The sequence below is a fragment of the Anguilla anguilla genome, chromosome 3 (assembly GCF_013347855.1).
Source record: "Anguilla anguilla isolate fAngAng1 chromosome 3, fAngAng1.pri, whole genome shotgun sequence".
Taxonomy (NCBI): domain Eukaryota; kingdom Metazoa; phylum Chordata; class Actinopteri; order Anguilliformes; family Anguillidae; genus Anguilla; species Anguilla anguilla.
In genome coordinates this window covers 47,663,138-47,689,983 of record NC_049203.1, presented here as the reverse complement: position 1 = coordinate 47,689,983, position 26,846 = coordinate 47,663,138, and the positions used below count along the sequence as shown (strand labels likewise).

Sequence of the window (26,846 nt, the reverse complement as noted above, 5' to 3'; positions counted from 1 at the left end):
ATTCAGCAGTCTGACACTGACACGGTTAATACCAGCTGAGAAGAGGGCAGGTGGAAAATTCTTCTTTCCACCATCAGTCAGAAACACTACTGCAGGAAATTGTTGTCATATTTATCTCTCACTGGGGCTGTAAAAAGGTCACTGTTCCATGGAAGCACATAGCTTTTATAAGAGGAGGCTAGAACAGGCTGTGGCTCCACCTCAGTCACAAGGACTTGAAACAGAAAAAGTATTGTAACTGAAGTATTGTCACCTGTCAGCTTCTTTTAATCTATGAAGGACACATGCAAAAGCCTTTAAATCATTTAAATAGGCTTGGCATGAAACCATTAAACACACAACAGGACAGACATTAGCGCACATGCCCACTTCTCATACTTAATTGCAGGGGCAGTTATGCAACCACTAAACACATTATGCTATAACGAGACAATTACAATGAGCAAGAGTCAAATCTGACAGGTAGAAGCCATAAGGTGGGTCAGCACCCTTAAAAGGCATGCACGCAAATGTAAGCCTTCTGCTGTGTTTTGATATTATTCATACTGCGCATGCAAAATTCTTGCACTGCTAATACTTTGTTGGATCAGCTGAAGTTCTCAAGCCATCCGAAACATATGCAAATATGAAATACGGAGTGAGTAGGTAAAGCTCAAAATAGCAGCTGTTTTTTGACAAATTAAATCCATTTGACAGATTTGGTATTTGAATTTGGTTTTTAAAATTAAATAATGGAGATATTAAGACTGTTACTTCAGTGACTTGTGTTGATTGCTGTGTGGCATATAACATGATCTATTTATGTATTTATTTAAATTTGACAGTGCTTGATCAACCAAGGGTGGTGCAAGGCCTGTAGACTGAAACTCTCCCTCCCTGGACAAAGCTGACAGGAGAGCATGCCTACACATAGCCAGAAATTGTGTACAATGGTTTATTGAAGATTAGCCTGAATCATACACGCTATTAATATTTACAAAAAGAGCGATAAACTTATTTTCACACAGTACAATGATCTTGGGAAACAGTATATTATCCAATTCAACAGGAGAGGGTGTGATTTCCCTAGGGAAATAACATGGCCAATGAATCCATAAATCAATATAGTTTTCCACCAGGGAAGAAAAGATAAAACCTTAAGCGAGTGAAACCGTGTAAGTGAAAATACCCAGCTGATCAATTCACAAATCATTAGCGCCAGATTTACTGAGAATTTTCTGTTGGCCAAATACACGCTGAATCATCATCACAAAAAAATATATATATATAGAATGGAGCACTGGCTGAATTTTTACAAAACTGATGCTGAAAAGGCATAAAAGCAGGTTTTGGCTTTCATGCGTATATTATTTCAGAGTTCAATGGGATACCGCAAAAACTGCCACAATAGTACACAAATAGACATATGGGATGAGGATCAAGATTACCTTTAACCACAGTCACACACTTTCTATTTCAGCAGAACAAAAGACTCTCACCACAATCCTGTATCACCACACAACTATATCCTCATTCTTTCTGGTAAGCCGACACTATTTTTATTTTATTTTTTTTCAAAACTGCTCACACATCTGATTTTAGCTTGGTATTAGTTATTCTGAAATGAAAGACAAGGTGATGTAAGGGACTACTCATGCAGGGCACTATTTCATGCAGGACATATGGTTATACTGTACCATCTTTATACAAATGGTGGCATACTTTAAGTATAATAAATCAGTCCCATTAAGGAAACATACTAACTATAAACAGGAAATTTCAATTAATAATTAAATAAAATATTAAAATTACACATCAATAGTTGACCTTAACCAAATCATACTATACATTCAGATGATACCGAATTAATATGATTCGGCTAAAAGGTGAAGGTATTGGGAGACCTTTTGATCAGCAGTGGCTGACTTAATTCAACACAAAAGGAATATTAATGGAGGCATCCTTGGACAATATTATATAGGTTATTGAACAGAAAGCAAGGCACTGAAAAAGGCAAAGCACAATTCATTATAATGTACAACAAACTGTGTGTGTTCGTGTGTGTATTAGCATTGGGTGTGCGTGCGTGCAAGACATGCGAGGATTGTGTCTGCATGGAGAACAATGAAAATAAAATGAAGGGAGCTTTGAAACTAGCTGAAGCTAATGGTTACACAACGGTGCATGAAGCATGCCAAACAGATAAAAGAACATGTGGTTATCGGTGACCGTTTGTTGAGATCAGTTATGACCGGCTAGTAGGCTATATCTGAAAGATTGCATGCGAGATCTTTTCTATTCATGACGTACTAAAAATAAAGCAGCGCGGTGGATGACTTGGAGCCAGCCAAAAGAAAATGTTAAAAGACGAAAGGTTTATAATAATCTTTTAACACATGAACCATTATCACAGTTATATATATATTCACTCATAGACGTTACTGTTGCTAAAGTATGCTATATGCCAAGAGTTACAGCCTTATTTTGGTCCTTTGAATTACTGTCGTCAGAACGAGTTCTGGTTTCCAGGGCGACATCCGTAGGAGTTGGTGTGAAAAAAAGGGGAAGGTGCATGCCCTTTTATCCAGTTCACAGTCATACAGCTTGATTCTTGTTGCAGGCCGCGTGTGGGATTTACGGGAGTTGTTCTGCAGGATTGGTGCTTGGCAATTTGCGGAACACCGATATCCTCGTAGCCGCCCGATATATCGTCTGCCCACTTCTGCGGCCGACAGCCTAGGGTGGACCTATATGCGACCTTGCATTGAGCAGGCCTAGTAAACTCTTCACAGCATGTGTTACACGTGAGAGGAAGAGAGAGGGTCGGCTAGTTTTATTGGTAGCTTCCCATTTCCGTTGCGCAGTACTAAATTACAGCACTGCTGGGACCGTGTCCTAGTCACTTGACGTGTGGTTAAAGAGTTTCCTGAGGAACGTATGGAATAGTTGTAGCCTACACTATTGTCCCTACAGTGAGCTTAATTACATAATTCATATTAATAAAATATCTTTTTTTTTCTTTGTACATTTTCATATTTGCTTTTTTTGTAGATGCACAGATAAATCATGAACAAAGGAAATAAAGTTTTTTTTTTTACTTTCACATGCATTTTATTTGCATCTTTACATGAAAATAATCTACCCATATTTACTCTAAATCCATATTCAGAGTGGCTACTAAGCTAATGGAAAAGAAGTGTCACCAGCAGATGTCACCACTGCACATAAGGTTTGAGGAGTTACAAAATCATTTTAAAAACTCACATATTTACAATAAATCAGTGAAATCAGTTGATTCCAAGCGGTTGTTTTCCTCAGAAATACATTCAGCCAGTGTTCCCCCACTTTTCATGTACAAAGGTGGATATTATGGACACAACCCTGTGACTTGATTGCAGGGGGCTGATAAATTGTTGTGGTTGGGGGCACACACAGTCTGTGAGACATGTTTACATAGATTAACACTAAGATCAACATTAATACTTTACTGAGCTATACAACAGAAAGGCTGCATGACCCTGCCACAGCCATGATATAACCCCTGTCAATACCAGCCACAAGAGCATACTGCAGCCCACGGCAACAGTCACTTCCATAATGTGTGCAGAAAATAATTCAAAGTCGCATACGTGGCAGCATGGATTATGCCAGTGTAATTACATTTATCACAAACAGTAAAATGCTATCTTGACTGATTATTACAAATTTTGTGCTGCTGCAAGATGTTGCCTTCATAGGACAGTGTCACCAAAATTTCTAAATCACTGTGACTTTCCTGGCTTGCCCTAACATACCGACTATAGAAACGTGCAAACATGATATTGGCTAAAAAAGCATGCACAACATATTGTCTACGGTCAGTCGCTAGAATATTGAGTGGAGAGTAGATGGCAGGCTGGTTCTCATTTCTCATTATTTTCATTGACTGACCTAACTCCCAATTATGTGATAAGTGCATGATTATCCCACCACTGGCAGTCACTCACATCCAAAGGCTAGCATACCTTACAAATCATTAAAATGGCTCATAATGCCATTACTTTATAAGGCAGTTTGTCTGATTTTTGATTTATTTATCTGCATTGACTGAAGGTGCAGACTTCCAACCTTTCAACAGCTATTTAACAACCATATACTCATGAAGCTTTGAGGAACCACTGGAGTAGCAAAACAGCAGACGATATTTGTGTTGGGTACTTCATGCAATAGGAGTACTTAATTCAAAATAATCTTTTGAGTGATTATTTTGGGTGGTCTCTGTTTTAATTTTTAGAATTGTGCTGATCTACGATACTGAAGGATTTTTATAATTAATAAACCAAAAAGTGACAATTCTTGGTCAAACATTGCCACCAGCAAGCTGCTAATATGTTAAAAGCTGATAGATCACATGCACCAGTTATGCAACTGCTCCTAAAAAGGTTGGACAGGCAGATTCTAACAAGCATAAGCCTCAGATCAATTTACATTTCTGCCATTCTAGGGAATCGTTCAGGCGTGCATCAACCTCCTAATTGTTCAAACTAGGTGGGTCAAAAACATGCATAATAACTGCATAATAATGTCAATCACAATTCTTAACTGAACTGAAAACAAAGAGTTACCAAGAAAATCGTTGCACAGCACTACCCAGGTTGGGCTAGCATGCACCTTTGTGGTATGTACAATATGTAAGGTATCAGATAATGCTGCTTTAACATTCAAGTCTGTGCCAGAATTATTTAAGCAATCCTCCCATTCACGTGCTTGTTTCAATTTACTCCACAAACCATTGTGATGTATTTTCCATTGACCAATCAAACAGGATTATATATGTTTATTCATATTTCATCTGTACATATCTCTTCCTACATTTTTTGAGATAGACAACTTCTCTATCATAAACTTCCATACACATTCTCTTTTACCAATTTATTTTTAGGCTTTGGCTACAAACATAAGTGAGTATTTTTTTTTTTTTTTTAACTTTCTCTTCTGACTTAACATTGATGGAACTCTGTACTTCAGAATGCCAATAATAATAATAATGTGTTCATATAAAGTGTGATGAACATTTGAGACTGCGCCATGACAGGTCACAAAAATGTGTGAGAAAAATCACAGGGTGCCTCCAGGTGAAATCTGAGAACAGGTTTGCTGCAGTATTCTTCAGCCAATTTACTGTGATGTTGTGAAATGTGAAAACAAGAATCATGCATAAACCAAGTTTAAGAAATAGCTTTCCAAAAGTAAATATAACAGAAAAAAAGACTGACTGTTTTATACTGTAGCTAGCTAATAAACTGTGGTCAAGAGATTTTGATATCAGTTTGCATGAAGAGGATACTCAATACAGTCTGAGCCTCGACAAGCACAAGTCAAGTCGGACTGAATCAGCTTCAGCATCTCGTAGACAAGTAAAATCTAGTAGACTGCACTTACAGTAATCAGGCTGTGAACATGCATAAGGTCTCATCTCACTTAGCAGAAACAAACAAGAGACTGCTGCAGAAACTGACCCAAAGGTAAGTATTTTTTGACACATAGAAGTAGAACACCTTCACCACAGTGCATTATAAAAAGGCATACTACTTAATTACATAGTAATATTATCGTAAAAAATAAATTGCTTGAATTCAGATTTGAATTAACAAGCCTTCTAAGCCTATTCATATAGGCTACACTGTTACACTTGAAAGCTAAATTTCAGTCACCTGCCTTAAATCTGATACAACTACACAGGAATAAGGCTCTACTCAGTCATAAACTGTACCGAGACCCTGCCCGACAAAGACACACATACTTTTTTGTAGTCTTAGCTTTGCAGTTGGCAATTTGGTTTTGGATCAATGAATAGCTGGTCTCTATTCAAAATACTTGGCCCATAAATTATTGTACAGCTACTGTACAACTGATGCATAAAAGGGAATACACAAAAGCATTTAACACATTGTAATGTACACTAATGTTTTCATACTATTGTGATATAGTCACAATTATTGTATCGTTTTAGGTTGGAGATCTTTTGATAAGTCTTGGAAGTCAACATGCATTCCTCTTGTTGCCCTTGACATTGCTGAGGGTGTGGTACATGAAAGGTGTTGTTACACCAACTTGTTCAACAGAATTGAAAGCCTCAGAATAGAAGAAAATGGTGCCAAAAGGGCACTTCTCAGATGATGCCATTCCTGAAAGCACATTCACTGCCGGTTCGTTTCAATGATGTCTTAGGTCATATCAGTATACTCACACACAAACACACACACGCACACACACACATAGACACATGGCCTTAGTCTGTAGCCTTCAGTGTCACTTACATATTTCATGCTTTTAAACCTGCAATTTGTAAGGCAGGTTACGTGCAAAGGCCAAACCACAATTATCTTGTCTTTCTTGAACCTCTTCGTGATTTGTTAAGACCAAATCTTTTCCACATATGAGACAGCACTAGAACCTATCATTTCAGATTCAGTGTATGTACTAAGACGAAACACAGGCACAACCTCCTATTGTTCAGACATACATCATCAATATGAGTGCAGATCTGCATTGCCAGCTCATGGAATAAAATGTATGCTTAAATAGAAATGTGTGATGCAAACAGTCATCACATGCAGCACACTATTATATTACAATGAAGTATTGGAGGGTGTGTTACCTTTATTAAATTACAACTGGCATCCAGTTTGTAGCCTCCTGCAGTAAGCTTGTTGTTTAGCTTATCTCTCAGTTTTACACTGAACTTGCCCCACAGGTTTTGTTGGCATGCAAGATTTTAACCAAGGAAATTACAAAGTTGAAACCTGGATCTTGTTTTTACTGTAAGTCGCTCATATTGTTTTGAGTTAGGGTAGAACAGTTGTCCATTTACAGTTGATCGTTATATTTAGATGACAGACTGTTAGAAGAAGAAAAAAATGTGGTTTCAATTTTGTAAAGAGCACAACACACTGCCATAGGTTGCGCATTAGAGAATAGTAATGTATATTTCTATTTCTATTAGATGTTAGACATTATCCAGAGCAATTTACACAGCTTAATTTATTTTAGATGCCGTACATTTAGCCAGTTGGGTATTTTACCAAAACAATTCATGTTAAGGACCCTTCCCAAATGTACAATTGCAGTGCTCAACCTGGAAATCAAACCATGGCATTGCAAGCTCATTTTCCTCACGATTATACTTCACTACATTAAAATGTAGTATTTAGTTTATTTCTGCAGGTGATATTCTGACAACGACAAGTACATATACACACACACACAAGGTAATACCGTAGTATATCTGAATTCTTAGTGTGAACATGTATGTTTTACGATACTGATATTTAAAAAAAATAAAATAAAATACAGACATGCCTACTCGTGCGTAGGTAGTTATGAAGCGTCACCACTGCTATCTTTGAGAACTACGTTGCTGTCCTCATAAATAGCAGTGCCTTGGTAAAGAGGAGCTGAACAGCTCATCGGTACTCTCGTTTTCATGAATGCATAGATAGAGCACTGCTCATAGGCTGATGAGCCAGAAGCCAAGTCAACGTAACTATTCACGCCCACGTATAGCCGCCGGCAATCTCGGTAATCTCAATAAAGTAAATGGAGTTAAAAAGAAGGCGGTTTCCAAGTGTGAGCCCTGAAAAAATCTATAGAACAGCACAAATTCATTTCATTCAACCACGGAAATGCTGTATCAGATAAAGGACTAAGAGAACTTCTGCTTTCCTTAGCAAGAGTATCAATGGATTAAGAGTTCACTTTCTTTCATCCGTCTGTGTGTTTATGGGGTAAGTGAGCTCTTCTGAAGAATATCACTTCGCATTTAGGCTATAAAGCCGTCTATATATTTAGGACAAACAGCATGGTTCATGTTCGCTCTGAATTGTGATGCGATCTATGATAACTGTGGAAATAAGTATTTAATAAAAGAGTGCAGTGTGACAAATCTTATATCAGATGTGATTCAATGGCCTTATGCAATTCGTGAAGGTATCCTATTTATGACACAGTAAAACAAGAATACGAAAACTGTAGGGTACTTAACATTTTTCCAAAACTGGTTGCAATTTTTAAGTTTGTATTTAAAAACGCACCAATACTAATAGCAACTAAACTCCTTATCTTTTGCGTCGATATCCGTGAGAAACTACGAAGCATATTTGGCTTCTTGATAACAGGAGGGAAAGGGGCGAAGTTATTAGTAAGTTCATAAACAACGGAGCGACTGAACGCAACACATAGGCTACATGCTATAGCGCAATGAGCAATGTCTGTGTGACCAATATGTTCAGTATATCAGTGTAGAAAGTCAATATGGAAGCAGTGAATACCTGGGGTAGCTATTAATGAGGGCTAATAGTCACTGTCAGGAAGGAGGACAGCATTTAAAATGTGCCGATCCCGTTTAAGAGAAAACGTGTGACATGTGGCACGTTTAATGAACTGTTTCCCACCATATTCATCCCCTCTCTGCCTCCGGTCAGTGCTGAATGAAAACTATTCCTACATCTGTGACGCGTGTGCCATGTCATGCTGTGCCAGAGACAAAACGTGGAATTTTATCTCAATTATTAAATAGGCTCAGATAATGTTGCCAATGTCTTCATAACTTAGCCTACATACGTTTAACGCCCTTACTTGTTCTGCTTTGATAGTAAGCAATTAATTTGCGGTGCGACTCTCGAACAACAACGAAAGTCACGCTTAATCACCGCATAGTTGGCTAAGGTGGATCCTTAGAGAAACTATCACGCTATTCACAGCTGTTTCCCCAAATCGTGATGACTACTGTATGTCACAAATCGGCGCCATTGTAGTTCACGCCACAATAGCTCGAACAACGTGATGACATGTAGCCTTGCGTTTTTACAAAGATTTACTTGTGCAGATGGAAGGTTCGTGAACTGTCATGAACGAAGACAAATATTCTAATGGAATTTGTGAAGAGGTTTCTGAAATCATTGCGTTAATTTAGGATAATACATTTTGTAGGGTAAAACAACCCTATAAATTGGATAAAACAACTACTTAAGTTTTATCAATGGCTCAATATTCAAAAATACACTTTGATAAATGATGCTACATCCTCAAAACTGTACCTTAATGATTATTTCATTTTCTTACCAAATATGTAAATGTAAATTACTGAGTTGGTCTAAGGAAATGGGTTCAAAGGAAAGGTGCTCTGGTGGCTCAGTAGGCTATGTTGAGGTGCATGTTGCAATTAGGTCTTGCTGTGCCGTGGGATCAAATCCAGTCCAATGTCTTTATTCTCTTTTTATTCTCAACTGCACGCTAGCCTATTAAATAAAGCCACCTTAAAATTATTTTGAAGGGGTATGAATTCTAAAACACATTTTTAGATGTTAACAGATAAACACCTGTTGCTGATGATAGAATATGTTAACATGTCAGTTTCTTCTTATGTTCATGCATGTGTAGATTGCTGTTCTTTTAGGTGCTAAATCGGGTGATTTTCCTTGAACTGGGTTGGGAAAAAAATGGACAAATGTCACACGCTAGGCGGCAGGCTCTCCCACTCATTGAGTAGGCTATTAAAGTAAATGTTGCCTTTTAATTGAGCCCCTGATATAATGATTCCTGTGCCTGAGGTTGAGGAGATAACCCGTGATCTTCATATTTAGTCTGTTTGCTAGCTAGTCATTTTCCATTTTGTTTCAGGGTTGATGAAGGTCGGTTACGTATGATTATATTGGTAAAATGCCAAATTAACTTTAGTATAGGGACGTGAAGCGGACGTTTCAGGAATGATACTTCCCATATACTCCTCCCTATTAAATAGAACGACGAAAGCTAAACATAAGCAAACTATGTAGTGTTTAAGTCTGGGTTCAAAGGACATGATTCAGAGACTCTGACCAGGAATAAGGGGGTATAGATAATGGATGGTTGGATGGATGAATGAATATGAGGTTTTAGTCTAAAATGGCATCTCCCATAATGTTTCCATTTTCATATCAACAAGATTTCCACAATTGGACTGTTGTCATCTCAAACTGCCCAATAAAATAGCACTTACAATTTCCCAAATAAACTCTTTCCTTGACAGAAAGTCTGTAATCCTAGTCTGTAGCCTATTAAAGGACAACCTGAAGCCAATGTCATCAGCAGTTACATCACAAATTAAGACAAGTGAGGCAGTACCTGTGGCAGCCATATGCCAAACCATAACACCATGCTTCACAGATGGGGGCGTGGGGGGTGATGGGCATGCTTTGGATCTTAGGCAGTTGCTTTTGGCCTGCACATTTTCCTCTTGCCACAAGTGATACAAGTGAACCTTGGTCTCATCTGTCCACAATACCCGTTTCCAGAACTCGGCAGTCTCTTTTAGGTAGGAGAGAGCAGGGAAATAACAGTTTTTGTATTTGGATCAATTCTGAAAACATTGCTAGAGCTAGATTAATAATTTTAAATACAAACAACTTACATCCCTTGGTTATGAGTACATACCATAATGAATATGCTGGGACATACCATTCACTAGCAAGCTGACCGAAAGCAATCACTGAGAATAAAGTCTTCAGTTACTTATACCAGAGTGACGCTCAGTCACCCACTTTAAAGAAGAGAAGTTTATCCAGTAAGTGTCCATCAGGTTTGATAGATTTACAATGGCTAGAAATGTCATTCAGGAACTCTTTGGTTAACATGAGTGGTGTTCACTTTTATTTTTTATTTATTCAGCACTGTTTTATACTTGACTGTGCTATCTGCGTGACAAAAAAGTAAAAGGGCTACTATTACTCTTATTTGTACTTTTATATTACCATACCAATAAATAGCATTATTTGCTCTCACTGTTGTTCACCACATAGGCATACACATTCAATTCGGTGCTGAATGTTGACTAGCTTAATAGTTACTAGTTAGCTGACATTAACTGCAATTGCCTTGTAATCATTCAGTTTTAGGTATTAAAAACAAACTGCATTGTCTAAACAGTATGAAACCCTTGGTGGAAAAGGACTGAGATACATATGAAATATCAACCCAATTTTTCCTCTGACCCCTAGTTATAGGATAGATCTGCAATTACAACTAGATATTCCAAACTGGAGAAGGCAAAAACACATTTTTAAACTATGTGTTACTGATGTGTGCAGTATTTTATACATTGCATTAAAAGACAACATAAATACGTTGACAACAGAGAAGAGGGAAGCAGGTTAAAACTGTGTGTGAGTGTGTCATTTAAGTTGTCTCATGTCATGATTCTTCTCAAATTAATTATTTTCTTAAAATTCATCATGCAATTTAAATGTTTGCTTTGGCAGTCCTGATATGCTGTCATGCATGTGAAGGAACATCCCCCTTTACTTTTTAGGGTATGGAATAACCCTTAGTTCTGAATGAGTAAACATGATTAGTTGCTTTACTGGATGTTTTAGTAGCTTCACTAGGAGCAATTCAGTAAAATTCGCTATGTGGTAGGTTGGTACTGTTTCACTACAGTTGGCCTGTGTGTGCTTTAGACAGTCAGAAAATGTATATTTCCATTAATTGTCTTGTATTATTTTTAGTATTATTCTTAAGGCTTAAGTTTATAACTGAGATGGGGGGAAAGTTTGTTCTGTATTACTGTATAAAATTATGCTTTACTTTTTTTCCCATCTTTGTAGCATATACATATATTGAACTGAGGCTACTGTTTAGTAATATGCAGAGATTAAAATATTTTACATTTTAATTATAGCTTCATAGCTAACAATCCATCATGGCCTCGTTTATGGTTGCAATTTTAGTGCAGGTCGGGGTCTGTAAAATGATCTTGGGGGATTTACTGTTCGTGAGAAACTTTCCCTTAAGTGTTTGACAATTTTGCCTATATTCACCATCTGTCTAGGCTCCCTTTGCAGGCTTCCAGCTCTTTGCTCTCAGCCTGCTGCACAGATATACTCTAAACAAGATAAAACTGGCCATATATTTTGGGAGGGAGATTGCAGATCCACAAAATAGCTGACATTATTCAAGAATTACAGGAGGATAGGTGGCATCTCAAATTAGAAAATGCAGTTGGTGTTCATCTAAACAAAAACAAAACGTTTTACACACCCAGCCAATGGCTATAAATGCTAGTCTCAGTTTCAACATAGTCGTTTCAAACAAATGCGACATTTACATTTACATGCACTCTTTAATATGATTATTGGAAATATTGTGGTCAAGACAACAGTGTGATTAAGCCCTTTACATCTCCCTGAAAAATAATTGCATTGAATACTTCTGCTTACATGCAAAGAATGATTAATCCAATAAGCCTTTTCCTGTAGGCATACACTTGTCCCCCTTGACTTTTCTGAAAACTTCAGTCATGCTTCTGTGGTGGGCTTCAGAGAGTTATACTGGTGAAACATTTTGTACAACTGGCTGCACCAGATGTCATCCATTACTGCATTAATTAGCGGGGAATCAATCCCTCTATCCTGAGCAAACTGACTGTTGCCAGAGCAACCCACTAGCAATTGTGCCAATTAAACTAGTAGCAACATCAGTAGACGGCAGCAACAACACTGCTCAGAAATGTGCAGATTTATCACACGCTGATGAGTCCGATTAAGGGCTTTTCACACTGGAGTTAACCCTGGGCTAAATGCACTCTATAACTGTTTTAACCCTGGGTTAAGAGACATTTCACCCTAGGGTTAGCCTTGGCCTTGCTCTGGAGCAGGGTTATCCCTGAATTTGTAAAAACAGGGGTTAACAGTTGTCAGTGTGAATCGAGGAATAATAAAAAAAATCAGTGCGTCACCATATTTCTGTACTGAAAACACAGCCCTTCACCACATATTTATGGTTGTTTCGGTACAGCCAGAATCAGCCGAGACCGTGGGGCTTATCCATGCAACAAGCATAATGCCTTAACCGATGGCGCCACCCAGCAGCCTTTGTAATGATACTTGTGAATGGAGCACTGAAATATATGAATATGAATAAATAAAGTGCACCTGTGCTACACTGCCCCATAATACCACCAAACTCACCTACTACCAGCAGTTCCTCACGTACAAATGCCCTCCCTAAGGAAACCATTGTATTTCTCTATCCCATTACACTGTCCCCTGCCTTCCACCAGCTGCCAGCTCTTTGGGCTGATAAAATATATATGAATACCTCATTATACTGGCAGCAAAAAAAAACGGGACATGGTGGCTCATAAACGCACACAACAGACACCAGCATAAAAGATATTATATTCTTTGTTGTATCTAACATTATGAAAACCTGTGAAGAAGAGATGGAGTCTGAGATATAACTGGCTTTACTTCCTGATTATCATATTGTATGTATGAACCAGGGAATATTGCAGTTAAGTAATCACACACTGTTGTTTTTGTCATATTCAGTGTCCAGCTGTCAGTCTTGCTAGTTCTTTATTTTGGAATCCCTAGAGGCGTACATTAAAAATAAGCCTTAGGGCTTTGTTTGCATTTTATCCTTTATGGATTTATGGATGTCATGTCTATACAGGCTTGCTCCTGTGGGGTTTAGGCCAGGGATGTCAGTGAAGTGTATTGTGACTATTGTTTGTGAAATGCACTATATACGTAAATAAATTTTATTTGATTTGAACTTCAGTTACAACAGCTGTATATTATTTATCTATTTAAAGGACCAGGAAACTGAAATCTGTTTTTTTTTTTGTTTTTTTTTTCTTGATGTGTTGTTTTAATACTTTTTTGCATTCACTAACAGCCAAAATGATAAATGATTCTTGCAAAAAAGAAAAAGAAAAAAAAAACTGTGCCAAAATTGGCTTGCTTGCTTTCCCCCTTGGCTAAAAACAAGGTTTTAAGTGGGCGGGGTTAACTGAGTGTTAGTTATGTTAGAAAAGATTTTTCTCTGAACTTAAGGTTTTTCTATGTGTAATATGTATATTACGCTCTTGCTACTGCCATGTGGGTAAGGCAAGCAGAGTTTAAAATGCCGAAGCATTGCCCCTTTTATAGATGCAGAGAAAACAATACACATTTTTTTCACAAAAATGAAGGGACTTACAAGAAATTGGTTTTATTTCTGGAGCCCACGGGTACTGCAACATTACAATATTTTCAGTGCCCATTTTTGCCTGGAACTTTTCGCGAAACTTTTTCTCCAGTTGTTAATGGTAATAATTGAAATGTAAACCCTCTCAATTGTTTGATGCATATGATGATATGTGGTGCTCTTGGCAGGTGTATATTTTGTACTTTGTTTAACCTTCATTCATTTCATAGAGAAATGTCATGCAAATATACATATTGGTAGTCTTATCAAAGCATATCATTAAGTCTCCAGTGATGCACAGAGACCAATTTTGCAGCACTCTCTGTAAGAGAGTTATTGTGAGATGAAAGGTGGAATTAAATGTGTTTAAAAAGTTTGTGTGCTGATAAATGCAAAATGACATAGTGCCTTCCCAAGGGGAAAGAACCATAATTTTTTTTTTATGGTTCCTTACGAGCTGAATAAATTCTTGTGGAAGAGTTAGCCCCACTTACATGCGTGAACAGGCAATTTCAGACCACTGACATAACATGGAGCCACAGTCTCTTTGCTTCAATCTACTCATTCGTTTTTGAAAACAGTACTGATTTTTACTGAAATGCATTGTGAAATGCAACTGATGATTTGCCACATTTTTTGTGTTCTCCCTGATTAAAATATTTACACACATTCCCTATGCATGTTTATGACAAAGCTGTCTACATGCAAAGACAGTCACAGTTATAATCTGACCTAGATTCTCTTCTGATGTGAAGTGACAAATCAGTTGGACAGGATTTTTATTTTTTTTTTTCAATCTCCACCACTGAAGTCACGTTACCAAAGGGGTTCTCACTCTATATTTCATGACTCAATTCTCGTTTACAGTATTGAGAAATATTTTATATTTTTAATTTGTTCATTCACTTTTCACATTTTCATTTTTTGTTCTTCATTGATAGAGTACTGTACATGCTTTTGGATGAGAGCACACTGAAGTATTTCTACTGATTACCTTAATGTACGTGCTAATACACATGCGTAGTATAATTGTAGTTTATGTTTTGATATTCCTGTTCAGTACATGAAAAATAGAAATGAGTATTAGTAGTGGTTAAAAAGTGGTTTGTTACAGGTGAGGGGAATGCACCTAGACTTTTATAAATAGCTAAGAGTGCCAACAATTGCTTACATATTTCATTTAGCCAAATAAACTAATTAATAAAAAAAATTATAATAATTAAGCAAGCATTGGGGAAGCACCACACGTGTCCAAATATGCAAATGAAAATGCACATAATAATAATAATAATAATAATCGTATTAAAAGTTATACCCAAGTAACCAAAGTAACCTCTCTATATCAAATAGATTTTTTTTCTTTTTCAAATGATATATTTACCAGTCTATTCTAGGGGTGCGACTTATAAACTTTCAATCACTAAATGTTAACAAAACTGCTAAAAGATGATCAAGTGATAACGTCTGCTTGCTCACACGCCAAAATCATACTGACATTCCTCATAATTCTTTGCAAAGTACAGAAGAGAAAAAGTGGGTTGGTCTCAGTTTGAGCACATTTTCATCAAAAGTGGAATTAGAGTCACTTAGCTAGCATACTCGAACAGTGCTGGAACGATGCTAAATCATATAGGATATAAACTCTCGACCGTGTCTGTGAGCGATGAGCCGGGTAGCAACCGTGCTTGTCAGCTTGCCTGACCGCATCATGTCTCAATGAGGGCTTTCATTTTAAAAATGTGCAACAAAACTCTGCAAGAAAATGTGACCAGCGGTGTTCTTGTTCTTATTCAAGGAAAGATGTCATGACTTTTTAAATACTTTTTAATACATTTTTTTTTCTAAAATACTTTTTAAATGCCTTACGTGTAGTGCATATCATATCACATCCTCTTTTGTCTTGCTTTTTTGTTGATGGTTTGGATTGCATCATATTTATACTGTAATAATGAATGTTTTTATTTCATGAATGCCTGTAAACTTAAAAAAAAAAAAGTTGTTACTTTTTCTTTTGAGTAATCAGTCATACTACAGTGCTTTGTTTCATACCCAGTCTGCCTGTCACTGAGAAGACTTTTAATCTGATTAATAGAATATATTTTTGGGTGAAATGATGGCACAACAAATATTTCTCTTTCTCTTCACAGACATACATGAGAGAAAATGTTGGCCTGCATAATTTTATTTTCTTCACTCATTGTTGCTACGGGGACTCAGACCATCCAGCCCCTACAGTCATCACCCAAGGGATCCTGTGAGAAACTTTGTACTTGCAAAGAAAAAGACGGCATCTTGCACATGAACTGCGAGGATAGAAATATAACCAAAATAACAGAAATACAGTTGCCTTCAGCCTTACCTTTCCATCTTAATCTGTACAAAAATGATTTAGTGGAGTTGCAAGCAGAGGAGCTGAAAAGTTTCAGGAATGCTGTCTCTCTTCATCTAGGATCTAACAGTATACAACAGCTTGAACCTGGAGTTTTCAGTGCACTTAGCTCTCTTAAGAGGCTGCACATTAACAGCAATTTTCTAGTGACCTTAAAAGAGGACACTTTTCAAGGCTTGGTGAACCTGGAGTACCTACAAGCAGACACAAACTTCATCCACATTGTTGAACCCGGGGCATTCAGCAAGCTAATTCGCCTCAAAGTGTTGATACTGAATGACAACTCCATTGAATTCCTTCCCACCAACATTTTCCGGTTTGTGCCGCTGACCCACTTGGATCTGCGTGGAAATCAGTTGCAGTCACTGCCTTACATGGGCTTTCTTGAGCACCTTGGACGGATCAAGGAGTTTTTGCTGGAGGACAATGACTGGGTGTGCGATTGTGAAATATTACCTCTGAAAATCTGGATGGAGAACATGAGTGGACAATCTTCTATTAGCGAGGTTGTTTGCAGCAGTCCTCCCCACCTCAAAGACAGTCTGCTAAGCAAAGTGAAGCGGGAAGTGCTTTGCCCCTCTTACTCAGAGGCAGATTTAGAGGGGCCTTCAAAGTCACTGCTGGAAACTATGTCTTCTAAACCTGGACAAGTTCCAAAAGTAACGGATGCCAACGATGATGCAAAGATCCCAGGTCTGGACCATAAGCCAGGAGTTGCCTTCTGCAGTGACCGATGCTCCTGTCACATTCATCCAACTGCAGGTTTCTTAATCCACTGTCAAGACAGAGCGATCAGAAAAATATCAGATCTTGGATTGCTCCAGCAAAGCCCCACAAAGCTCGTACTGACTGGAAACATGGTTCAGAGACTTTTTCAGTTCGACTTTGTTGCATTTGAAGGTTTGGAATTGCTGAATTTGGCAAATAACCAAATTGATTACATTGATGATGACACTTTCCTTAGTTTAGGCCAGTTGAAAAAGCTTCATCTGAATGGCAATAGACTGGAAAAGATTTCCCCGGGCATGTTTGTTGGACTCCACAGCGTTGAGTATCTGTATTTGGAATATAATGTCATCAAAGATATTCAGCCCGGAACATTTGACACCATGCCAAATCTCAAACTCCTGTGTTTAAATAACAATCTTCTTCAAACTTTACCATCACAGGTATTTCGCAATGTGCCACTGGCCAGGTTGAATCTGAGGAATAATTTATTCATGCACCTCCCTGTGAGCAGTGTTCTAGACCAGCTGCATTCTCTGGAGCAGATCCATTTGGAAGACAATCCTTGGGACTGCAGTTGTGACTTGGTTGCTCTTAAACAATGGGTTGAGAAACTTGGGAAAGATACTGTTGTGGGTACGGTTTTATGTCAGACACCCAGAAATATTGCCAAAGTGGAACTTAGAACATTGAGACTTGATATAATGTGCTCTGGGTTAGCAATGTTGCTTCCCCTTCCGACAAAAGAGGGAGTCGAAGGTACGGCAACCACGGCTACTACTGAGAGAAGCCCAGAGGGCTTCTTCCAGTTACTCACCAACACAGTCCCTCTTTCGGTTCTGATCCTCAGCCTGCTGATCATTTTCATCGTCACCATTTTCTGCGCTGCGGGAACGGCTGTCTTCATCCTGCACCGCCGGCGGGGGTCCGTCAAAAAACAGGCTGACAATCAGCCAAGGGAGAACGGCAACATCCACCTGCAGTACAGCGTTTACGGCCAGAAGACCACGCATCATGTGGCTCAGAGGCCCAATGCAAGCGCGTGCGGTGAACCTGTGCAGAGTCAGGTGACTCAGGTGTGCAGGAGCCCCACCTACTGCACTCGCTATAAAGAGCACGAGCTGGACGAGCTGGACGAGCTGAGCCTCGATGAAATGAAGCACGTGTGCCGTAGCCTCCTGGAGCTGGAGAATGACTTGCCCCCTGCGGAGCCCAATCTGAAACTCAGGGCCGTCACAGAGGGCCCGTCAGACTTGGGGACCATCACTCTTGGGGACACGGGTTCCCTATACCGAAATATCCTTAGTCGGGAAAGGGAGCTTCAGCAGCTGGGCATCACAGACTACCTCAGAAAGAACATTGCCCAGCTTCAGCCCCCTGTTGAGATCCATGGTGAAGGAACATTAATGGAGGCAATTATGTACGCCAGGTCACGGAAGGTCCTGGTTGAACAGCCCAAAAATGAGTATTTTGAACTTAAATCCAATGTACGCACAGAGCCAGACTACCTTGAGGTAATAGAGCATCAGACTTCGGTAACCTAACTAAAAGCACATTTTCTTGGTTTGCACCTAACACACAAAGTGCCTTTGCACATATATATATATAGGTGTCCATAAATATAAGGTACAGACCCATTTCTTTTGCTGCTTGTAAATAAAAACAATTAATTACCAAATTACGAATATTGAATTGGCTCTGGTTGACTTTATTTGCCATTAAACAACAGAGCTGGAGAGCAGACTGGACAATGACTGGGCAAAGGACAGCATAAAACATACTACATCATAATTTGTTAATTACTGTCCATTTTAACTGATAAAACCAATTTGTTTCATTGGTTTTAAAATGTCATAGGTCTGGGAATATTCATTCATCTATAAATATTGCAATTCGGTTACATTATGCTTCTGAATGTTAGTAACCATATGTCTATTTATAAAAAAAGCACTTTGTTAAACTTATACTTAAATCTTTATGTTGTATTTGTAAATGTTTATGACATTTTTCAAAAAATGGCGCATGGCAATCAAAACACTCCTATTGTTTTATTTTGAAAAGCAATAGCGAATATAGTCTATATATATATAGATGTAAATATTATAAATTATTTTGTTTGAAATGCAAATGATATGGTCACGATAGCTAGCCTATATTTTATATCCTGATGTGTGTAGCCTATTTATTATGTAGAGATGTGTACTTCATTTATATTTGTATGTGTGCCTTTAATGCTTTATATTTATGCAAAAAATAATAATAATCTTTAAAAAAAAACCTTTCATGAATTATAAATTATGGTTTTATACACAATTAGGGATGGTATTTATCCATTCTAAAACTATTTAGGGCAGTACAAAATATTTTTAAGGACTATATTACTATGCTTAGCTGTGTATGTTACAAGTAATATGCAGTTAAATGTTGAGAACTGTTCATAAATATAATGGGAAGTAATATTGTAGGAAAAATAGCAAATGCAAATACGACAGTCACATGATACCTTATGTTATTTATCCTGGTTTTATATATTGTAGTACCTGCTTATTTATACTTGTGTCCCATTTATTTTGTGCTTCCATTTAAAAGTACATTAAAGGGAAATTTTATATATGTTGTTATTTGTCCATTGTAATATGAAAGCAATGATATCTACACATATTTGCAGATATTATAATGATTTAATAATTTCCCCTGCACCACCTGTTCAATTTACAGGAACTATACTTCCCATGATGCATTTCATTCTCTTTCCACCTTTACTCAATAGAACCAACTCAACAACTGACTCAATGGAAATGTATAAAACAGAATAAAAATGCATTTATCATTGTATTTTATCTCCCTTGACAGGTTTTCTTTTATTGTGAAGTTCAACAAAACATACATAAAATGTGGGTATAGGTGGCCTATAAAAATACAATTTATTAGTAACTAATATTCGTGTGTCATATTGGATTACCTTTTTATTCTAAGAAATCATTTAGAAGTTTCATTTTAGAAAAAAATAGAAGTAATTGTATTTGTCGTGTGTGCACTTTTTAAATTTTATTTGGTGCATTGTATTGTACTCTTGTCCTTGATGTGCAGTGCCAATGAAATGACAATGACAACTATTAAAGAACAGAAAATGCACAAATATGAGAAATAAGAAATTACATTTCAGTCATCATCATCATCACCCTTGTCATCATCATCATCATCATCACCAGCATGATCACGCATCCTTTTACAAATTAAGTCACAAGGTTAAAATCCTCATATCACTGTTGGAATGAGGCATAAAATTCATGGCCATGAAATCAGACACTGGTGTCTAAAAACAGCATTCTGTTAAATTATTGCTTTTACTGGTCACCGATTCAAGGTATAGCAGTATAACCTGTATGCAGTTTTAAACCTTAGACTCTTCACACTTTGGTGCAAAAAATGTGATGCGATCGGTAAAACCACCAGAGCTAACAATAAAAGAAAATAACAAGACAGTCCCCTTCCTCAAAAGACAGCTGAAATTGATGCCCCAGGTTGATGATTATGGTATTTTATGTATAATCCAATAACTGTTCGCAACAAGTCAACAACTGCTAATGATACAGTGATGGTTTTGACTTTGCCAAAATCCCCCTCTGAGCCATAAGCAATCAAGCTTCTATTCGTACTCAGGCTGGCAATGGTCATTATTTATTATGCATTATTTCCATTGTGCTAAAAGCATTTTCAAGAGCACTTTAAAATGAGCATGTTTGTGTACACACATAGAATTCCCAAAGAAAAATGAATGACCTAAATAAGATATTCCAGTGCATAGTAAATTACCTAAAAGCAACCTACTACCTGAACAAAATGCTACCCTGTCTATAATGTACCCATCATGACTTTTGCCCCTGCTTGGAAATCCCTTATAAGTTACAGTAACCTTACAGCCTTGTCTTTTTGAAGCTCATCTACATAGCTGTGAACTATTTCAAAAGCTTTCTTCTCACTGAAATTATGGTTTAGCTATTCTGCTGCGTACCCAGTTACTTTCAGTTTGCGTGAATACAAATAAATAAATCAGGTTTCATTTTGACTTAAATGATTTGACTATAATGGTTTATTGAATTATTGGAGAGCAAACATCACAGTCCACTGTAACAAGGCTAACTATGGTCAGCATAGTTAATAATTTGTTGAACACGTTTGTCCAATTGACAAAAGTACTGTAACAGAATATGTATGATGACACCAAGCTGTTGAAACGTGCTCTGTACATGTACAATTGTGATAAAACTGGTTTATAATGTTATTAAGCATTATAAAGTAGCCTAAACACACTTTTCTTTTTACTGAGCCACTATGATCAGCACAAAACAAAGAATTTGGGATGACATATATTGAAATATATTTGCATTTTCTGCCTGTAGTTCAATAATTATTAACTCAAAACGGTTCAACTGAGGTTCAACTTTAGGCGTCCACTAAATCTGAAACATTGGATTTTCTGCACTCTTTCACATTTTGCAGACATCTGTCCACTGATGTCATTGACCTTAATGGAAAAGGAAAAAAAAAAAACATCCAGTTCCTGGTTTCATCTGCCACGGTTGCTGTAAACAGTGCAATCTGTGAGTATTTGGACAGTGTTCCCCTAAAATGGGGGGGCTTCATATAAAAAGAGCAGCAATTCCTACATGATTTAGATGTCAATACCCATCTGCCCTTTAACCATATATTAATTGTTTAATTTAAAATCCAATGTCCTATAGTACAGAGCCAAACCATACAATAATTGTCTCACGGTCCAAATACCTACGCACTACCCTGTATATAAAAAATATGTTTAAATAATAAAGTAATAAACACATTAGACTAAAAGGTTCTTCCCAGGAGGTTTTTGCCACAAGGGTAGAGGCCACCCAGAACACAGGGAAGAAGGGAAGTGGCTTCAGGTCAAGGCTGCCCAGCCCTTTCCCTGGAGATCTACCATCCTTCAACAGCTAGAGATCTCACTGAGCTGCTAATTAGTAGAACCATGTGAAAAATGAGGGTTGAAATGAAAACCTACAGGATTTGTTTATTATATATTCCTTCTATTTGTTTATGGTTTACTTGTACTGTGTTTATTTTTGTTCTTTGTGTTTTAATATTGCCTTTTTCATCTTCTTTTTCATCTATATTCTATATTGCTATTTTCTTTGCTTCTTCCCATTTATGCTGCTCTTATTGTACCCTGTGTTGTAATTTTTTTTTGTTTTACCTTATTTTTATCTGCTTGGAAAGCACTTTGTGCTCTATGCTTGAAAGTTGCTATATAAATAAAATGTATTATTATTATTATTAGTATTATTATTATTATTATTACTGCAGGGACAGGGTTGGGCAGCCCCTTTTTGCAAACAATGCACATGAGTGCAGGGAATAAAATACCATACATACATAAAATAGATCACAGAAATAAAAACTAGTATCATTGGTCAAATCTTATTTTTAAAAATTACTCTAGCACTGAATCATCCTGCATTTATTTTTGTTGTGGATCTCCCCAGGAGAATAAGGAAATTCAAATGTGGCAAACATAATTTAACTAAAAATAGCCTAAGGTTTGGGGTAAACCATAACTGTTCCTTGTGATACCACCAGATCAGGTTGAACGCCTTCGTATGATGAGCAGTAGCGTTAGAAAAATCCGGGAAGTTTTAGAGACAGTCTCCTTCATGCATGATGGGCTTGTCCTTCTCCCTCTCGGCTTGAACGATTGCATTCTTATCAATAAACATCACCAACTTGAGTAAGATCTTTGAGTAAACTTGGCTTACTGGATATGGGTTTCATATAAATCCTTTGGGCCCTCTCAATTTTCACGGCCCAGTTAGCCAATACAGGGAACCATGTTGAGGAAGCTCAACAACATTTGTCTCAGCTTTCGCATCAGTAATTTTTGGACTAGTGGGTCCCATCTTACTTTGGGATTTATTGATTTATGAGGTGCAACATCTTGTTGGTCTCAATATGTTGAATAATATCCAACAAGTGCTCTAGCTAGGCCTTGAGTCACATGCAGGCAAGTTTAAGATGTCTGACAGAGACTTTTTATTTATTTTTATTAACGGGTGGAGGCATATTTGCGGCCAATATTTTCATTACCCTTATGAATGCTCTCAATATGTAACAGTGCAGCTTAACTGACCGTTTTTTGTTCACTGGATGACGGTCTAAATTGGTATTTTGGCTAAACTGGCTAAATTGCTAATATGGTATTTACACCTTGGTGGGGCAGCTTGCCCCATACCTACACAGCACCACGAGTTTGGCACTTTTCAGGGTTTCCTACAGAAATAACCACAATGACCACAGACTCTCAGCCCTTAAAAACATTCATTTCTGTACCTCCTGCCATCATGTCAACAGACAGAATTCATAAACAACTTCACATGTCCACACAATAAAGCTCCATACATAGAGGCTCTTCTTCTTCTTCTTAACCATTAGCCTATATCATTACAAATGGCCCCGGCTCGCAAACAATAGGTCTCCTCATTAGACATTTAGCTACAACCATCAATCAAAACATCACATACACATGCAAAATAGACATATATATTTTTAACCAAAGAAAATCTGTTCCCGTTGCGGCTACTTTGCTGATGGCCTACCTATGGGACCTTCGACCTTGGATCAAATCCCACCTAAGGCAATCTACGATGCCACCTTTAAACTATGCATTTAGGTCCCTTTGTTGGCTGTGCCTCCTCTTCCATTGTGTCAGCCCTCATTCATTTTTAGCTCTGTCCGAACCTGCTTGCCCATCTCTACCTGGCACCAAACCTCCTGCTCTTATTTGAACTGCAGCAGGTCAGAAATTACCAGTGCTCAGAGGAAAATAATAGAAGAGTAAACACTGCAATGCCCAATGTTGTTGCTTTTCTCTTCCTCCTTGTCCTAAAATGTAGCTGGTTCTTCTCCTATGTAGTGATGCACCTCATTTCAACTCTGGGAGAGGTTTGATCTCTGCTATGAAATTGCAATAACATACTCAGGACTGCAATACAGTACTATAGCTTCAGATAAGTGCTGCCCTTTCAATAAATCTCACCACCAATATTTACTAAGACATGGCACCCAGCAATAAAAAAGACATGCTTTATGTCACATTGTTAAAACGGTCTAGTGCATGGATACTCAAATCTTGACCTCAAATCCAAATTTTCAGGTTTTCTTTTCCCACAGGTAATTAACTGAACAGTTTGAGCTACTGACTGGGCAGACTGTATTCACACCTGATTCCCAGGTAAAGGGAGTTCTTGGACCCTGAGGGTCATGATTTGATTAACAGCGACCAAGTGCTATCTACAATCATCAACAGAATTGCAACTAGATGCATTTTACAACAGGGAAGAAAGTATAATTACATCATTGCTTTAGCTACAACGCAAACACATGTCTACATGCATTGACCTACAATAACATTTAGACTAGTGGTGCCCAATCATGTGCCATGGAGGGCTGAGAGTATGCAAGTTTTCATTCCAACCAATCACTACAGCTGTAGTCACTTCATCAATTAACACACCTTCAACCTGACAGAAGTGTATGTGTTGGAATGAAAACCTGCATACTCTGCCCTCCACACAAGATTGGGCACCACTGATTTAGACCATAGTGAGGACAAGAACCCTTTCTTTGACAACAGGCCATGAAGAATTTTAACACATCTTTCAGTCATTGATGACACTCAACATGGCATCTATTTTAAGTTCATTATTTGAATATTATGTTACTGAATGTACTTTTATATTCATCGCAAAGCTGACCACTGTACACAAAGACATGCCAGGCAGTATAGTTTCTGTAATCATGGGACTATGAGGGGAAACTATAAAAATGCACCAATGGATGGTATTTAAAATGTCAGGCTTCTTTCAATCTTGCCTTTCTTAATATAAATTGACATAAGAGTTTATATTTGCTCTGCTGGATATTAGAGCCACAGGAACAAACATATACCGAGATTACTTTACAAGTGCCGTGTCTACCTGGCAGGAAAATCTAAATACAGTAAAATGAGTTATTTTAAAAGTTTAAAGTTAAATAAAATAATAAAATAAAAGCAGATCGAGTTTAAAAATTATTCTGTGCAATGTTATGAATGTGTTGACAGTAACGGAAGCAGGGCGTTTTTATAGACTGCTTTTGAGCACATCTGGTAAGTCTGAATGAAAATTTTAAAAAGTGGAATAAAAGTTAATCTGTATTTGACAAGCATTAAATATGCAGCACTGAAAGCACAGTCCTTGCAGCTCAGCAGTGCTGCAAAATTGATAAACACGTGGTAAATAGGCTGTGGAACAATTATCTTCTAACATGATTAATTTGCGGACTGGTCTGTCCTAGCAGTAGCATTTGTAATATGCATGGGGAAAATGAATACCTCCAATTACTCAATAATTTGTGGAATATGGGACAGTGTTCTCTGTGTATTTTTAGATGCTTTGAACTGTGTGTAGCTGTCACTAACACTTTAATTTATGGTTTCTCAGACACTTTTGCCTTTAACATATCACTTTTACACTATTAACAGGATGTTTCCAGAGAGATGTGATTTCACTGTTGAATTAGCCATAATTGTATGATGAATATAGATATGTGCTTAGGTTTTAAACTAACTAGGAAGTAAAACACTGTTTATTGCAGTGTATGAACAATTGCTTTTTGATGATTATTTTGTAAATATAACAAATAGGGTGTGTGTGCATGCAGCTATCAAGGTCATTAGCATTTTTGGATTTGAAAGTAAAAATCTGTTTAGTTTGATTAGTTTAATTTATCAACCAATTTGTGAATTTCACAGTCATATCCATGCCAGTTTATATTCTAAGCTGATCACATTTATCATTATTGAATTAAGGATAGGTATGTGTACAAACCTGGCAGGTATTTTGAAAGTGGTACAAATAACCCTTAATTATCACGCATTTTCTTAAGTTTTCTTTGCTGTTTGTTTATCAAAGAGATTAATGTTTTGATAGTTGTATATGACATCAAATTGCACATAAATAAATGATTTATCTGGCCGTGACTCAAAATGAGGAGAAAGTTCAAGGCATGTAAACTTCCTATAAGCCTGAGGTGGGCTATAAGGTGGGCTGATTTGGAACACCTGTGGGCTTAACTGGTATGTGGAGTGTCTAAGCCCAGCCCATAACATGTCTTCATCTCAAATGTTAAAAACTAGAAATACCGCCTCACGGTTGTATGCCTCCGCCAACCAAGGCAAAAATGTGTTTTGTGAGGTCACAGTGACCTTTGACCACCAAAATCTAATCAGTTCATCCTTGAGTCCAAGTGGACGTTTGTGCCAAATTTGAAGAAATTCCCCCAAGGCGTTCAAGTTCAGATTAGAGATTTATCTTTCATTCAAGTTTGTTTTTTACTCAAGTTTGTCTGCAAGAAAAATAGTATAGGTGAAAATAAAATAAAAAAAAGTTTAAACTTAGATTTGTGTTGGTTTGATTGGTATGCTTAGTACTTTGATATTTCTCATCCAGATGAATATGAATCAGTATGACTTTCTGAATGGAGCGATCATTGGGTAAAACTTATCAGATTGATCTTGATTATGAAATCACGTACGCATTTTTGGGTTTTTATGTTCACAATGTCTGGTGTTGATTGTTGTTATCATTTTACTGCAATCAGATGGTTGCATGTGTTCACTGATAATGCAATTCAAAATGCCCCACAGCACATCTGTAAAAGGTGGAGCACGTCTGCTGTATGTCATCCCAGT

At 37.5% G+C, this 26,846-nt stretch overlaps 2 protein-coding genes across 4 annotated transcripts in view; one reads left to right on the top strand and one right to left on the bottom strand.

The window, feature by feature from the left end:
• LOC118223930 (SLIT and NTRK-like protein 5) overlaps positions 1–26,846 on the bottom strand; it is a 396,174-nt gene that overhangs the window by 351,788 nt on the left and 17,540 nt on the right. The gene's annotated exons all lie outside the window — the stretch shown is intronic.
• On the top strand, positions 7,514–19,693 carry LOC118223932 (SLIT and NTRK-like protein 6). The gene is made up of 2 exons (XM_035411026.1): positions 7,514–7,745; positions 16,113–19,693. The coding sequence occupies exon 2, from the start codon at positions 16,129–16,131 to the stop codon at positions 18,622–18,624; it is 2,496 nt and encodes an 831-aa protein (XP_035266917.1). The 5' UTR covers positions 7,514–7,745; positions 16,113–16,128; the 3' UTR covers positions 18,625–19,693.